Source organism: Mustela erminea, chromosome 14 (assembly GCF_009829155.1).
Source record: "Mustela erminea isolate mMusErm1 chromosome 14, mMusErm1.Pri, whole genome shotgun sequence".
Taxonomy (NCBI): domain Eukaryota; kingdom Metazoa; phylum Chordata; class Mammalia; order Carnivora; family Mustelidae; genus Mustela; species Mustela erminea.
Window position 1 is genome coordinate 12,673,139 of NC_045627.1, and position 17,481 is coordinate 12,690,619.

Genomic DNA, 17,481 nt, shown 5'->3' on the forward strand with positions numbered 1-17,481 from the left:
AAGCTCTTCCTGTGTCTGGGATATGAGTTACAAATGTTTTTCTCTAGTTTGTCTTTTTATTTTCTTTGTATTCTTATTTCTAAGCAGAATTTCAAATCTGTTTTTATATAACTGAAAATTTTCCATCTTTCCTTATGGCTTCTGGGTTTTATATGGCATTCAGAAATTCCCCATTTGTAAAACCATTTAAAGGAAAATATCCATGCTTTCCTGTGTGGGGGTGATGGTGAGGGGATTCTATTAGCTTAAGGTATAGCTTAACTTTATTTTTTTTTCCCAGATGGGTATCTACTTCTCCTTAAAATATTTACTAAATAATTCATCTTTTACCTCTGGTTTGAAACGCAACCTTTATTAGATACAAATTCCCCAGATATTGCTAATCCTATAGGGGACTTTGTAGTCTAGAAAAAAATTTCATTTTCAAATGACACATCAGGGTCCCTGTTTGCCAGGAACTGTTCACCCTTTTTTTTAAGATACTCTGTATTTTTTTTTCTTCCCCTGAATGAATTCCATTGATTTTCCCAAGAAAGATCCTTACAATTCACTTGTAGAACTCATCCTTTAGAGTCCTCTAGGTTTATATGGTACAACATGTCTTCACTATCCACAACAATAATGGTTTCTCCTAACCCAGCAAAATAAGATACAATGGCTTATCCTTCTGGATTACAGAATTTCTAGGGCCTAGTCACAGGAGGCATGTGGCAAGTATCTACAATTCACTCACACTTTCCTCCACAACATCTGAAAAATGAAAATCTAGAGACAGAAAGACAGCTGGTATAGGTAAATGGAGCTGTGTGTATTACACACACACACACACACACACACACACACACACTGTTATCACAATTAATTTTAGGTAAAATCTTTTTTTGAAAAAGGCAGGTATAGGATGGGGAGTTTAAAAAAATAAAATCATGGGGACGCCTGGGTGGCTCAGTTGGTTAAGCAGCTGCCTTCGGCTCAGGTCATGATCCCAACGTCCTGGGATCGATCGAGTCCCACATCGGGCTCCTTGCTCGGCGGGGAGCCTGCTTCTCCCTCTGCCTCTGCTGCCATTCTGTCTGCCTGTGCTCGCTTTCTCCCTCTCTCTCTCTGATAAATAAATAAAATCTTTAAAAAAAAAAATAAAAATAAAAAATAAAATCATGTAGAAAAATCATGTAAGAAAATCATTACCTTCGTGTAGCTTAGTCTAGTAAGAAAGGCAAAGAGTAAATAACCCCAGAGAATAATATTAAAAATGGTAGCGAGAGCGATTAAAAAAAAAATGTTACAAGGTGTTAGAAGAGAAGAGGAGAGGGGGTGGGGAAGGTCGCATCCAGGAAGTACACTTAAGCAGAAACAGGAAGTAAAAGTAGGAAGGGGCCCATCTAAGCATCAGATAAAGAATTTTCAGGCTAAAGGAACAGCACAGATGAGGCGGTAAAAAATCTGAGTCCCTGGAGGGAAGAGACCACGGGGGCTGGACCATAGTGACCAAGAACAGGAGTTGGGCAGATGCGCTGAGAAGTGGCCGGCGTAGACCCCCAGGACTGGCGCAGACTCCTGCAAGGAGTGCAAGGGGAAGGCCGTGAACGGGCCCAAGCACCGTGTGTGTGAGTGTGCCCAGGTACTGGCGCATGAACTCTGGCTGTGCACAGAATGAACTGGAAGAAAGTAAGTGGGGGGAGCAGTGAGGAGATTCTCAGGGCAGTCAAGGGGACTTGCGGTGGTGGCTCGGACCAAGAGGAGCGCTGTGGAAAGGGGGGGAGGGGACAGACTGGAGATGCGCTGGGGAGGATCTGGTGATGGGCTGTGCCCACTGACTGGCTGGATGCAGGGATCAAACATAAGGAAGAGTACAGGATAAGCCCCAGGTGTCTGGCCTGTGCAGCAGATGAACAGAGATGCCATTCACAGGGGACGTAACGCTGTGGGTCAAGCTGCCTCCGATCTAGGGAAAATACCGCTGAGGAATGGGATACACACAGAACAGGTGTCTGGGGGTAACGATGCACATTTAGGAAGCTGTCAGCAACTGTGTGGGTTTGGGTGGGTGATGGGTGTGATAAGAAGTTATGGGTGTGGATAAGAATGCCTAGAGACCGTGCAACAGAGAGAGGAGTGAGCCCAGGGCTCAATGTCAAGAATCACAACAGAGATCGGGAAAACTGCTGCTAGCATGAGACTGAAAAAATAAAAAACAAACAACAAACAAAAAGAAAGTACAAAGTTAGGAGGAAAACCTGCTCTTTTAGAAAAAATCATGTCTCTTCCTTAACTACTTTTCTCTCTTTCCTATGCTCTCCTCGGTGTCCCTGTGTCCCTATGCTTCTCATACCTCCCTACATATGTATACAAACACATCGCATTTCCTACAAACAATTTTAGGGAAAAAACTGCTTGATCAAGGATGCCTGGGTGGCTCAGTCAATTAAGCATCCGCCATTCACTTAGGTCATGATCCCAGAGTTCTGGGATCAAGAGTCCTTCATCAGGGTCCTTGCTCAGTGGGGACCCTACTTCTCCTTCTGACTGCAGCTCCCCCTGCTCATTCTCTCTGACAAATAAATAAATAAAATCTAAAAAAACAAAAACAAAAAAAAACAACCTACTGACCAGAAGAAAAATATTGTTCTAGTCTTGCTCTATTTTCGCTAACTTACAAAGAAAGATTCTATGAAAATATAAGATGTTGATTAAAAAATCACTGTATCATTCATTCCCTAAACATGAGTCAATTATTCCAAAATTAAGATTTGAAATTCAGGAACTACTGTTAAGTAGAACAGAACTTAAACCTTTAGTGGCACAGCCTAAATTGGGCACAGGGCTAACAGGTCTGCTGGAAGCACTAGGTTGTCCCGAGAGAGGGAGCCGGAAGTCTGCAGGACTCTGTAGCACACAGATAACTGGCCAGTCTAAATCACAGACAGAGCATCTAACATTCATATCCACGTGAAACCACCCTTCAGCCCAAAATAAGGGATATTCTGTAGTAATCTTCTGCTTATTTGTTACTTCGGCACTCTTCAGAATTCAAAGGAATAAAGTTTTGATCCTTCCCATGATACCTTTGTGAAGTGTATCAGACATACGGTGCTCCAAGCTTGATCACTATTATAGGATTTAGTCCCTACCACAATTCCATTCCATTCCATTCCATTCCACTATGACCCCATTTCACTAATGGAAGAAAAATCTAAGGTTTGGAAAATCTAAGATTCCCTTTGGAGCAGCAATCCTTGACCCGGTACCATCTAACACCAGAGCCTGCGTTCTCACCTACTCTGCTCTGGGAGCTATCAACTAAACGAGGCTCTAATGGGAACACAGAAAGAAACCACCAACTACCGAGATTGGGCTAAGTGTGAATTTTGGAGAAGTAGGGGTTCTTCTTGTTCTAATTTTAAAGAAATACTTTAAATCAGCTCATTGTAAAGTATTGAGGATTAGCTCAGGGACAAGGTCATTAGCATTCATGATCGGCAACAGCACCTCAGTACATGCACTGTGATGATTAATCAAATCAGCCAACAGACCCTCTTTAGGAATGAGGTCAGATTACAGGCAGTCAGACTCCACACACTATGCAAATAAGGAAGTTTCTCCACTTTCCTGCTTCTTGGGATTTGTCCTTTGCAATAGCTGGCTTAGTTGTCAGTCACTAAAATTACAGGGAATGTACTACAAATTTAACTGAATTATCTTAGACCTTGACCTTTCAATAAAACATTTTGTTGTAAAAGATAAGCAAATGGTGAGCTGCTGTGAATCACTTACTGAAATGTACAAGCCACTAACCAAGAATACAAAGGAAGTCAGGGGACCCTAAACACGGGGTTCACAGGTCAGAGTCACGCATCGTGCATTCTTCATCGCAGGCAAGCTCTGTCCATTTTTATCTCTGGGAGATTCTCAACTTACTTGATTAATATATATTTCCCTGCCCTTTCAAATTACTAGTAGAAACTAAACTCACTCAATGCCCAGTATGTTAACATCCATAAAGATTATTAGAACCACATCTTTGAAGAAAGACACCTGAACCTAAAACCCAAAGTTTGAAACAGTGGTGAAGTTTTATGTTCTGAATCCTTGGTAAAATCACTTTGAGGGGAACAACTCCTTACTCTTAACAAAACTGAAACAAACAAAAATAGACACAAGGATATAAGCCTAATATAAATATGCATTAGAGTAAGTGACCTATTTGAATAAATCTAGTTCTAGAGGCCACCAAGGACAGAAAAGGAATTAAGAAAAGGTATGGTCTTCTCAAAAATATTTTCTGGACTTTTTTCTTTTCTTTTAAGAGAGAGAGAGAGAGAGAAAGAGAGGAGGGGCATAGGGAAAGGGAGAGAATCTTACGCAGGCTCCATGCCCAGCACGGAGCCAGACACAAGCTTCAATCTCATGACACTGAGATCACAACCTGAGCCAAAAATCAAGATCAGATGATTAACTGACTAAGCCACCCAGATGCCCCTTTTCTAAACTGTTTGTATCAAAATTCTTTTCCTTCATTTTACTCTACCTCATTCTTTCATTTGCAATGATAAGCGGCAAATTCCCTGAATGCAACTGGCAGGGTCACTGCAAAGTGAATCTGCCTTTTAAGACAACAGATGAATTGTCTAAGGTTGCTTTTCTCAAAGTGTGTTTCTCAGGGAAATGGTCCCGAGGCACTCTCTGACAAAAACAGATGGTATGGTTAAATATGGGAAATAACAAACACATCCCATATCATATGAAAGATTCACAGCACTGAAAAATCCATCAGCAAAATAAACAATTATCTTAACTCAGCAGCTTTAAAATATATTAGAGCAGTGTTTCTCAAACTATCTGTGATAAAAGGCCAATTTCTTTTTAATTTCTAGCCTATTGTAGCCGGATTCTCTGATAAAACACAAATAAAACTTGTTAGAGAAAATTAAAATTTTTAAATGAAGACATATAAAATATAAGCCTGCATTTTATAAATTATGAGATTCAATAAGACATATAATTGTTCCTTTAAATTGGCATAAAAGATTCTCAACACTTCCTATTAGTATCTTTACTTATGTTGTCACAAATCAAAAATAGTTTGTGACAGACCTGGTCCTTGGCCCACACTGTAAGCAGCAATGTATCTGATCAGAAAATCCTCGTGTTCTGTAATGCCCAAAATATCCATAGAAGGCTCTTCACTAAATACTTTATAAAGCATAAAGACACAAAATAGCAGGGTCAAAAGTCTAATTCCAAACAAATGCTGATCCAATCCCCCTGGGCATTATGAAAAGTTCTGAGTTAATTAATTTAATTCGAACTGAATTAACCTGTATTGATACCTTGTTTGTCTCAGGACAGGCAGATCAGAAAAGAGGGAAAGGTAAGAAACTCACTTCAGGGTCTCCAGAGACATCTGCAAGTTGTAATTGCGTTCCTGCTCAGGCAGCTTGGAGAACTCCACCAGACACGGGTGCTGTCTCTTATTGTCATCTCTAACCTGAAATGGGACAGAAAATCCTCATGATAATCATCTCCAATCCAGACACCAGCCGTGGCAATCCAACTGCATGGCAGAAAAATGAAGGGGAAAAGCAAGAAGGAAGGCTCAGCTCAGCTCATCATCTCAGCAAAGCTGTCCCCATAAGCCCCCAGGCACGCTAATGTTTATGATCAGTGGTAAAACCTGGCCTAACCTCGGGCCCCTGTTCTGTTCGGTATAGTTCCTGGCCCCCAGGGCCCAAGCCGGCTCTACCCTGACACCCACATGCTCCCCACCTCAGCCTCCTCCAACATTTGCTTGAATCTTACTTTCCCAGTCAGGGTCATCCTGTTCTCCTTCCCAGTATGACCATCTGCCCACTCACTCTACACTTTCATTTTCTTCCGTAACAAACTCCACCTGCTGGCAGAACCAGACACGCACTTGCCGGTTTGCGGTCTACCTCCTAGCACTAGAATGTAAGACCAAAGAAAGAGAAATTCTGTTCTTTTTTCTTCTTTGATGTACTCCCATCACCCAGAACATGCCTGGCACATGGTAGGCACCCAACAAATGTTTCATACATTGAAATGAAGTCTGTGTAAGAAAGGTGTAGTTCTTAGTTTTAATGTGTAGTAATTTTATGTGTTTAGAGCCAGACTAAAGACATCAATTGACAAGATGAATGACTGATCTAAAGTCTTCACAGTGATTCCAGCGGATCATCTCACCCACTGTGAGTAACCTACAGATACCGCAAATCATACCTTCACCTTAACGATATCAGTTAGCCTATGGGCACTTTTCATATTTATTCTTGCAAGTGTCTATCAGCCAAAATTCAAGATTTTAGGAATGAATTAATGAGAAAGATGTCTTAGATCCTTGCACTTGTAAATAGATTATCTTCTCAGAAACCTAGATGCCACAGGCATCACTATGCTGTAGCCCCAAGATGACAGCTGGGAACAAAAATTACTCCATGTGGGGCGCCTAGGTGGTTCAGTGGGGTAAAGCATCTGCCTTCGGCTCAGGTCATGATCCCAGGGTCCTGGGATCGAGCCCCACATCGGGCTCTCTGCTCCACAGGGAGCCTGCTTCCTCCCCTCTCTCTCTCTGCCTGCCTCTCTGCCTACTTGTGATCTCTGTCAAATAAATAAAAACTTAAAAAAAAATTACTCTATGCGAATAACTATCAGGTTCTAGAAATCCCACCTAGACAGGACACAACCTAAGCAAGAACTTTTTCTAACTCTTCAGGCATCACTAAGTTAAAAATAACATATTTTTTCTTCCTGGTGATCTTTACAAATGAACAGGACTTACACAAAAGCATATTACTTGATTAAACGCGTAGGTCCAGAAATGAAATCTATGTTTAGAAAATTTCACTCTGAATTCTAAACATCAAAGTAGAAATGAAGGTGTCCAAGTCCTGAAATAATCTGCTCCCCATTTATGTCATGTTCATTTCGCCTCTATTCTGTATATGGGAGAATCACAGACACCAATGTCCTCTCAGGTGTCCAAGCTAAAACCAGAAATTTGCCCAGACTTCCCTCCCTCTCTTGCCCATACCCTGAACGTGAACTCTAAAACATGTCTCACAACCAGATCTCTCCTCCCCCTGCACACAACAGTGAAACTCGCCACCTCCCACCTCGGCCACCCATAAGAGCATTGGCAAGTCTTACAGTGAAAACAGTCCTAGAGAGAAAGCGAGAAAATCTGGACCCCAGTCTGAGCTCCTCAAGAGCACTGCGACCACTCTCAAGGCCCAACACTCAGGGAAGCCATCGCCAGCAAAACTGAAAGAACAGCCCTGTGTGCTGTTAAGAAAATTTAACCCAATGACCTGTGAGAGTTTATGTGAAAATGGGAAGTTCTAAACAGATATATAAAAGTGAGGGAGTGGTGTGGGGTATCATATGGTAGTCACCACCAGCACTAATAAAAAAATATTCTTTATTCAAAGCTCAATGCAATGAGCTATGACAAGGTGAAACACTCCTTTCTATAGTCAGTCAAATGTATAAGGCAGTGTTATAATCTTGGGATACTTAGACTAAGAATATTATAAAAATATAAGTGTTGCCACAGCCCTGCCAAAAATAAGGTATATGATACACTGGTAACACAGAAAATTGTTAAAAATTGTTAAAACAATTGTTAAAAATTGTTAAACAATTGTAGAAAATTGTTAGAAATAAATTTAATTTGTAAACCATAAAGATCTTCATTTTCTTAAAATATTTAATTTACTTGAGAGAGAGAACAAGAACAAGCATGGGGGGAGGGGCAGAGAGCGAGGGAAAGACAGAATCGCAAGCAGACTCCCTGCTGAACATGGAGCCCCACATGGGGTTTGTTCCCACAACCCTGAGATCATGACCTGAGCCAAAATCAAGAGTCAGATGCTTACCCAACTGAGCCACCCAGGCGCCCACTATGATCTTTAAATAATAATTTGGAAATACATTCAATCATTATATCTCATCCTGTCTTCCACCTGTGAAACCAACTGTGGCCCTCTGCCCACAGGCCCGGTACTGACTGCTATACACAGTTAAGACTAAAAGAAGCAAAGCACTGGATAAAGGAAAAGGAAAATGACTAATTACTTTCCATTTTCAACTTTCACTGAGATTTTTTTTTCCCCCCTCAGTGGCTTAGAAATCAATCCCTATTGTCTGTATATGTTAACCTTGATTTAAAAATATAACTTTCGGCCTCAAGAATGATGACTTTTCAATTGTCTAGGCAACGAGGCCATTCTTCAGTGAACACACCAATAATGTCATTCTTTCTTGTAAAGAAAAACTGAACAAAAACTAATGTGTAGGGGGGAAAAAATCAATCTAATCGATTCATGTGACCACGTAGCAGGATGAGTGAGAAAAAGTTATGTTTTTAGAAAGATGTATTAACAAATCGGAAAATAAATTTCAAAATTACATACCGGACCATACTGCCAGCCAAGTTCAATTTTATTCATAACCCAGAGTTCATGGATATTCTCTGCCAGTTTTTCTCTTATTCTCTCTAGGTGAGGAGGCAACACGATCTAAAATAATAAAGAAAACACACATCAGAAGCAAATGCAATAAAACCATGCTAATTGTCCTCACTGTGAACTGAAACAAGTAAAACCACTGTAAACCAAGAAGATATTAATAATATAACTAGATTCTAACCCTTCTAACATAGTTATAAAAATATAACAAGGTATATCTGAAAATTGTTTAGGTAATTTGAGGATGTTTTGGTGGGACAGCTTAGGTTTCCAAGTGAATTTATGAACAAAAGTGGGGAAGAAAGAAGACAGGGGTATTGGTGGGGACAAGTCACCATTAAGAACAATGGCTTCATGGATGTGGGATGTAAGCATCCGTGCGGGCATCACTTAAAAAGAGACATCACCCCCAGGTTCTTCAGCTAAACTGGCCATTAAACATAGGCCAGAATGAAGGCAATTCAGTGACCAAAGGATAATCCACTGGCTCTCCGAGCCTATAAATATTTGCAGTGATTTATGTTTTTCCCTGAATCTGCTCTGTTCCTTCTAGTGGTTTCCAAGAATAAGCTTCTAAGGAAAACAATCTTTACGTGTTCTCATTCAAAAACGTTTAATGACCTCTTCGTAAAGAACACGATTGGTTCTCGGGGTCAGGGGTTGGTTGTTGCTGTTTGGCAATGCACTTAGGTATCACCCCACAGCCAGTCCCTCCACAGACAGCAGGCGACCGCCTACAACATTCACTGATGAGACAGTTTCCTGAGGGAGCATGCTATCACTGCTCCTTTCCCCACAATGCTGGAGACAATCTGTGTCGTGAGAAATCCTCCATGTGCTCCCACTGCATAATCCAATTGGCCCTTCCAGTCCATTTCTAGCCTCCTGATCGTGTTTACTACTGAAATTTGGTAGTATTCCACATATCCTGCCATCTTGCGGCAAGGAACAACAAGCTGAATTTTAGCCATGGAAAAAGCTTGCTTCTTTCACTCAATAACATAAAAGGCCAGCATGATGAGGCAGAAAACAGGATTCAGGAGCTAAATAAGTATTTGCTCAACAATCAAACCTTCTGAGTTAGCCTGGTGTTAACTCTACGTTAGACTTTGGAGGCAATCTCTTGGATTTTCAAAAACTTTGCATAACTGACCTTACTAAAGTTACGTCAGCATCAAGACAAAGCAATTATTTATTTAATTCACTGTCACTGTCAGATGCATTCACATCTATGAGACAGAAAAGAATACGGACTCACACTTCTCAGTTGCCTGTTTGCGAAGTATTGTGCTAATCTGTTATGTATGAACTCTGTCCAGCATACTCTTGGCAACCCAACTGACAAGGAGAGGGACTTCCTCAAGGTCCCCAAGTAAGCAACTGACCCCAGGAGCTCCAACTCCAGAGCCCAGGATCTCAATCTCTACTTAAGATAAAGGTCAGTTAACAGGCTTCAAAGTTACAATGTATCTGGATGGCTGAAAAAATAAACTTCATGCTCACCATATACAAAAAGTGTACCCTCGAAAAAGCATGCATTACCCCCAGTTGTGACCCACATTAGTGCATCGTGAAATCCATGTAATGGCTTGAGATCACTCTTTAAAACTACAGAATAGAATCTGAATACCAAATAGGTGAGTGGATCTGATAAAGGTAAGCATTACTTTAGAAGACTTTCTTTGATTCTGCATATAAACTGTGGGATGTGTTGGCAGATGTGTTCCTGTGGGCTGTGGTTAAGAGTGTCCACCGAAAGCCACTGCACATCAGAACAACAGCACAAGAGGACAACAGTACAAACGGCCGCCATTACAGGTGCTCTGGGTACCTGGCTGGTATCCACAGGGATGGGCGTGAAGGCAGCCTGCGTCAGGGAGACCGTGGGCCCCAGGAGGTCCCGTGTGTAAGTCCTTTCTTGCTTGTACTCTCGACTGTGCTCCACTTTCAACTTTTCTTTCGGCAGAACGGCTTCATAACAAGGAGCGTACCCAGGTGGCGGGAGGAATTTAAATTCTCCGTGTCTCCCCCCAAGCAGAAAGCGTACCCTACAAAGGATGCATGTCAGGGTCAGGTATAGCTCTGGTGTATGGAAAGCTCCCTAACCAACAAAACACATGGAATAAATGATTAGCACAAAATTAACCTTATCATAAGCCACACTTTCCCCCAAGTGCCGTCATAGTGTGGGCACCTTGGAGTCTAAGGGCCTCTAAGCACAAAAGGTAAAGCACGACGAGAGGAAAAGCTGATTACATTACATTGATGGATCTGAGAAAACTTATTAGTCATTGGAGAATTTGCAAAAGCACATGCATCAAACTCCTATAGGAGAAAAATCTGTGCACGGTAATTGGTCATTTAATGTCTCCAGAGGCCCAAAGAATCATCAGAGAAAGAGGAGACATTATCTAAACATCTAGATACTTAAAATTATAGGACTGCATGAGGTTTGATTTAAAAAAATAAAAAAAAAAAGTAACAGTCACTTTCCACTGTCCCACTTCCCAGGGAAATTCCTTAAAGGGAACTCAAATGATATTTCCTTTGTGGAAGAAAGTCACCTTATTCCTTCTTTGATGACAAAAAACAAAAAATGAAAAACAAACAAAAAAACCCCAAAACCATACTAAAATCTTTCATACATCAAAGTCCTTTAATTAAAAATAATTTAAAACAAGTTCCACTGAACAACACTTTTTAAAACACATCTAAACAATACTGATTCCACAGGCCCTCAGCTTACAAAAATAAAACCAAATTTTCATTTTCCTTGTAATTCTTTTTCTAATATGTGGTTCACTTCCAGGCCAAAAGTAATCGCAATAATTATAAGCAAATAAAATAAAAAAGCAAAGGGCTAAAAATGAAGAAAACAAAGGTTTTGAAACACTCCAGAAGGTTATAGAAAGAAATGTAATTTGTATAAACACACCAGAAAAGGTCATTGGTGCATGGGTACATAGTATTTCATGCTTTTTCTATCCCCTCTTCAATATGGTGCTTCTATAACCATGACTTATTCATATGAATAGAATTCTAATAGGAAGAATACCCAGAGTGACTTGATGGTCAGTCATAATAAGGAGCCACTCTCATGAGGGAGCCACACACACATTAACAGGTGACAGGGTAGCCCCTTATCACAACAGACCATCGCTTGTTCTCTTTGTAGAACTCCAAAGAATTATCATTTATCTCTTTCCATGTGGTAACAGCAAGACAGCAACAAGTTAGAGGAAACCATCTTGACCCAACTGATCACAGCAGACAATTTACCAGTACAACACGTAGCGGGTAACACAGAGAGAATGAACAACAGCAGCAACAAAATCCATTTAGTTTCTGTAGAAATGGGGGTTTGGAGCGGGATGGGGAAATATGAGATGAGAAAAAGAAAATTAATGAAACATAAGGAAATAAGTGATATTTTCTTATGCAATGTTGTTTATTTTCCCTTATTAAAAAAACAAGTAAACTTAAATGGGCTTGAATTATTTCAGGACATGGATCCTGGGTAGGGTTAGCAAACTTCCCCGTCTAAATGGTAGCACAGGTGGATAAAGCATTCGGCCTCCCAAGACGCCTCTCTTGGGTGAATCTTACCTCTTCCTCCAAGGAACAAGAAAAATGCCCTGGGGACAGACAGGAGCGGGCAGAAGGTTAGCGGAGTGTGGGGCATGGCAGTGCAGTGTCTTCTGTGAAAGCAGGAGAAGTCAGATGGGACACAAACCAAAACACATAGAAATACTAACTTTATTCCTGCAGAGAAACTAACAACCGGAAAGAAGAGGCCATCAATGTTGAAATTCTCAAACATTCCTTGAACAGGTTGTCCGTTGATTCGGAATGAGATGCTCGGGGCACTCAGATCTAGACAGCAACTGATGACGTCATCCGTTCTCAGCAGATGCTGGTTTGGTGAGCTTACAGTACGAGCAATGCAGCCTATGGAGGAGAAACAGTCAGGACAGTGATTTCTTTTCCTCACAGAATCGTCTTCCGAGGCAAAGATTTGAGTAGGTACTGACAAATCAATGTACAATACTGGAAGAGAATAAATTTTGAATGCAAATTAATACTACATGTTAAATCCTTTGTCCAAAAACTGTTGCTTCCCCCCTCCCCTGGGGCCATGCTGCTCTCTTTATTGTAAATTGGACCTTCTGATATGCAGAGAAACTTCTGCTTGGAGCAGGACGGCATCTGATGCACAAATCAGCTTAAGCTGAGAACAGAAGGATGTCAAAGAGAAATCTCCAGGGAGAGATTTGAGTTCCAACAGATGCTTTACCACCTCCTACTTGTATGACCATCAGCAAATTACATAATCTCTCTAAACCTTGACTTGGAAGCCAAATGCCATCACCTTGCAGAGCTGTTATGATGATTAAACTAATGGTTTAAAAGAACACAGCATCTCAGACATAGCAGGGCTTGCATGTCAGGACCCTTTCCAAATATTCAATCCCTTTTGTTTTATAAAATAAAAATAACAGGGATAAGGAAAGCAGAAAATGTGTTCATCCGTGCATTGTTTGCTGAGACACAAATGCATGCCGACTGATTTGTTTTACAGTTTATTTCACACAAGATCTTGGTTGGCTTCCTGAGAACAGCAGGATACGAGTTGAGGCGTGACAGTGATTATTTGATAAATGTCATTTCTTGCCCTGGCCAACCTGTGGCCTACGCTCATTCCTGATAATGTCAAAACTCCTTTGCTAATTAGTCTCTGTGGACACACTGAAAGACATGAAGGTAAGGCTCTCTCAAACAATGCTCACAAATGCATACAAAATTTCTCAATTTGAGCAAAGGCAAAGATGGATTTCATGATACAAGATTTGCATTTTTATAAGATCTTTTTAAAATTTCCAGCATGCCAAACTTTTTATCAACAGCATATCTGAAATGCCAGTGGTAGAGCATACCTACTTTTTAAAAGGTGTCAATGTTTTATTTTACCAATATTCAAATCTATAAGCAATAAATTCATTATCAAGTAGTACTCCTGAAATTCCGAGTATAATAAAGATGGCTCTTGAAAAAATCATATAAAAGCAATGCAACTCACATAAAGAGGTTTACACCCTTGTTTAGCTCAAGATCAATAGCTAATGAAAGTGTTATTATACATATATTTATATACACCAAATATATTGGTCTGTCTGAGGGATATTATTATGCCAATGCTAAGGACCAAAAACCACCATGGCAAACTCTCTTGTATGCCTGAAACAAGCAAGTAAGACAGAAGGATCATACTGAACAACCTCAGGTCTATAATTTCAATGGCACTCACACCACTGAATCCACTTAGAAGCATTTTCAGGCCATATTTATGCAAATCTATCACACCCGATGACAACTACGTTGCCGTTCTCTGCATTAGCCACAAAGACAGTAGCAGTCTGATTTATCACCCTTGGACTAGAAATTTCTACCCATCTTTCTCTTCAACTGTTCTAGGACATTCCTCCACACTTCCATATTTAAATGCTCCCAAAGCACCAAGATTGTTCATACTTTTGGCCCTCCCTTACAAACATTTGGAACTTGGGTGCCCAAAAATCCAGTTCTGCCTTCCCAGAGGGGAGAATGTAACAACATCGTGTGTAGTTGAAATTGGAAAGAGTAAGTAAAGACAAAGCTCAAAACTTTTGCTCATGAGCCTAATTCTCATTCCAAAAAATGCCAGCACCCTTAAATTACAGCAAGTTAAGTGGTAAAGAATGTGCTCTACAGCAGAAGTAACAGATCTGAATTCCATTTTAACTATTAAAAAGAAAAAGAACAGGAGAATGACCCCAAGAAAATTAATCCGAATTACTAGGACTCTGTCCTTGGTAAACGAGTCAGAAGCCACCAAATGATTCAGCTTTGTCTTTGTTGACTATGAATCTAAAACTAGGAAGCATTTAATGTGGCCAGTGTCAAAGAAATTACTGCCTGTCCTCTCTTCCAATATTTTTATGGTTTTGGGTCTCACATTTAGGTATTTAATCCATTTTGAATTTACTTTGTGTATGGTAAAAGAAAGTGGTCCAGTTTCATTCTTTTCCATGTTGCTGTCCAATTTTCCCAACACTATCTGTTGAAAAGACTGTCTTTTTCCCATTAAGTATTCTTTCCTGCTTTGTCAAAGATTAATTGACCATATAATTGTGTGTTTATTTCTGTTTTTTTTTTTATTCCATGCTATTGATCTGATCTCTGTGTCTATTTTTGTGTCAGCGCCATACTGTCTTGATGACTATAGCTTTGTAATGTAACTTGAAGTTTAGAACTGTGATACCTGCAGCTTTACTTTTCTTTTTTCAAAATTGTTTTGACAATATGGAGACTTTTCTGGTTCCACATAAATTTTCAGGATTTTTTTGTTCTAGTGCTGTTGGCATTTCCTAAGAATTGTATTAAATAGGTAGCTTGTTTTGGATAGTACAGACATTTTAACAAGATTTGCTCCTCCAATCCATGAACATGGAATGTCTTTCCATTTCTTCATGTCATCTTCAGTTTCTTTCATCAGTGTTTTATAGTTTTCAGAGTACAGGTCTTTCACCTCTTTGGTTAGGTTTATTGCCAAGTATGTTATAGTTCTGGTGCTGCTGTAAATGGGAGTGTTTTATTATTCTTTCTGATGCTTCATTATTGGTGCAGAGAAATGCAACAGATTTCTGCACATCAGTTTTGTATCCTGCTACTTTATTGAATTCCTGCATCAGTTCTGGCAGCTTTTTGGGGGAGTCTTTCAAGTTTTCTATATATAGTATCATGTCAACTGCAAACAGTGAAAATTTTACTTCTTTCTTACCAAAAAATTTTGATGTCACTTATTTCTTTTTGTTGTCTGACTGAATAACCCCTGTAGCTTGAGAGGCCACACATTTCAACTATAGTCAAGGCATGGTACATACTTTCTTGCCATTAAAAAAAAAAAAGGGCGGGGGGGAGAAAAAGTTGAATTTTTCCTGATAGAAAGTGTCAAGTGATTTTCTCCTGAATTCCCCAACCTATCCTCCTCTCTGAGATATATTCACAGATCCACTGAAAACTTCTCTTGTTATTCTTACTGTTTTCTTCAACAGATTCCCTATAATAAAAAGTGTAATGCATACAGGTTAACTCTGTGAGTGCTGGGTTCTCTTTGTGAGTTGAAAGAAAAAGCTTCAAAGCTTGCAAAAATGAAAATGAAGTGGCATTGTGTGGTTAAAACATTTAGAAGCAATTCCACATTATTTTATCAGAGTACTCTTCCCCCACCCACACCCCATCTCTGTGTAATGGGAAATGGGAAAACAAGTTAACATGCTTCCTTCATTTACCTGAGTAGCCATGGCACTTGGAGCCATTGTAGGAGTAAAGAGAGAAGAGAGTAAAATCTGAAGCGTGAGAATTCACATGTATTATAAACAAGACATTACCTCTACTTTCTGTTTGTTGGACCTTCTGATGTTAGTGCTCTTTGCATTCTTTCTGTCAGTAGGAAAAGTATACTGTGGGAACAGGCTCTCTGACTTGCCTGGCCAGAACAGCATGGTGTGTAAGACACGCCACCCCTCCTACATGTGGGGCCCCAACCACATGCCCCCGGGGCTAGATGAAACATCCAAAACAAAGCCCCATCTCTTCCTGACTACTGAATACAGGCACTGAATAAAGAAAAAATTCCGTAAATACTCAGGATAAAATACATCGACACGAAATGTTTCTATCTCTAAACCCATTACTGTAAACTCTCAGATTTAATTCAATTTAACTTTTTAAAATGCTCATAAGCTACCATTCCTCTAAAACATTGATAAATATCACTTGTGCCCCCTAGAAGACAGATTTCAGCTTTTTATATGCAAAAATACACATATCTTCCATATTTTGTCTATCATTACTATGTTACAAAATATGAGAACAATATTCTAAATGCAGCTTTATGAACACAAGCACATGTCTGCAGAATTAATGTGAATTCCAGTTTCTTAGAAACATCTACATCATTAAGAACTGAACTTTTGAATGGAGCCGACTAAAATGTACCTTCTAATAGAAAAAATGATACAATATTTTTACCTATCATTCATTCTTAATATGTACTCACTATCAAAGTTCAGGCTGATGGCTGGTGAAATGAAATATATGCCTTTCTATAAATAGTTCCACACAAAGTGTCATCTGATTATTACTGACACCTCACAATATGCATCACAAATGACCAATTCCCAATATTATGTCATCTATGAGGAGATGAGACTCTCTATTTCTTCCAATTATTTTGCAGGATCTAATTTTGGTGGAAGCTAGACCTTCACACACACCTGTTAAAGTAAATAGGAAACACACAAATGTGTTGTGTTGTTTTGTTTGTTTCTTTCTTTTTTTTTGGAGTGGATTATGAATCAAGACGCCGTTTTTCACACATACTGTTCATCAACAATACAGTCTTTGGAAATGTACCATAATTGTAAGAGTTTTGTTTCTCCCCTAGTGAAATTCTGCTTTGTACTTAACATTCTCTCTCATTGTTTCCATGGTAAATTTCTGAAGAAAATACATTTGAATACATGCAGCATGGATGGCTCTCGGAAACCCAAGAGCAAGGGCAACAGATCTCCTTCCCACACACAGAGGAAGATGTGGATGGTGCTGACCTGACCAGAGATGAAGGCCATCGAATCCGTAGGAGAAGAGGTCATCTCCGACGCCGTTTCCACCCCACTCCTCACCGCCTCCTGGGTAGGGCGAGTACCCTTCGGTGGACGCCCAGCCCACCCGCAGGTGCGTGGCTTCGGCGGTCACGAACGGCTCCGTGTGGTCCACCATCAGCTCATAGTACCACTTCTTATACTGAGCGGACCCTTCACTGACGCCCAGAAAAATGTTGGGTCTCATGCTTCAAAGAAATAGGGAGAGCACATGAGCAACTCTGGATAACCACCTGTTGTGTTCATTTAGGTTTATTTCGAACATTCATCCCATTTCTCCAAAACGCAATATATTA

General features: G+C 40.1%; 1 protein-coding gene and 1 long non-coding RNA gene across 8 annotated transcripts in view; one reads left to right on the forward strand and one right to left on the reverse strand.

Annotated features, from left to right (window-relative positions):
• RYR2 (ryanodine receptor 2) overlaps nucleotides 1-17,481 on the reverse strand; it is a 756,727-nt gene that overhangs the window by 301,967 nt on the left and 437,279 nt on the right. For all 7 annotated transcript variants that reach the window (XM_032312097.1, XM_032312094.1, XM_032312091.1 and 4 more), the window contains 5 exons: nucleotides 17,132-17,373; nucleotides 12,239-12,431; nucleotides 10,315-10,531; nucleotides 8,430-8,534; nucleotides 5,385-5,488 (listed from right to left, as the gene is read on the reverse strand). In XM_032312097.1, coding sequence (XP_032167988.1) covers nucleotides 5,385-5,488; nucleotides 8,430-8,534; nucleotides 10,315-10,531; nucleotides 12,239-12,431; nucleotides 17,132-17,373 — 861 coding nt within the window. The remainder of the gene's footprint in view (nucleotides 1-5,384; nucleotides 5,489-8,429; nucleotides 8,535-10,314; nucleotides 10,532-12,238; nucleotides 12,432-17,131; nucleotides 17,374-17,481) is intronic.
• Nucleotides 1,330-17,138, forward strand: LOC116572785. The gene is made up of 4 exons (XR_004278518.1): nucleotides 1,330-1,668; nucleotides 6,124-6,206; nucleotides 9,803-9,921; nucleotides 17,028-17,138. It is a non-coding gene; the product is annotated as an uncharacterized LOC116572785 (long non-coding RNA).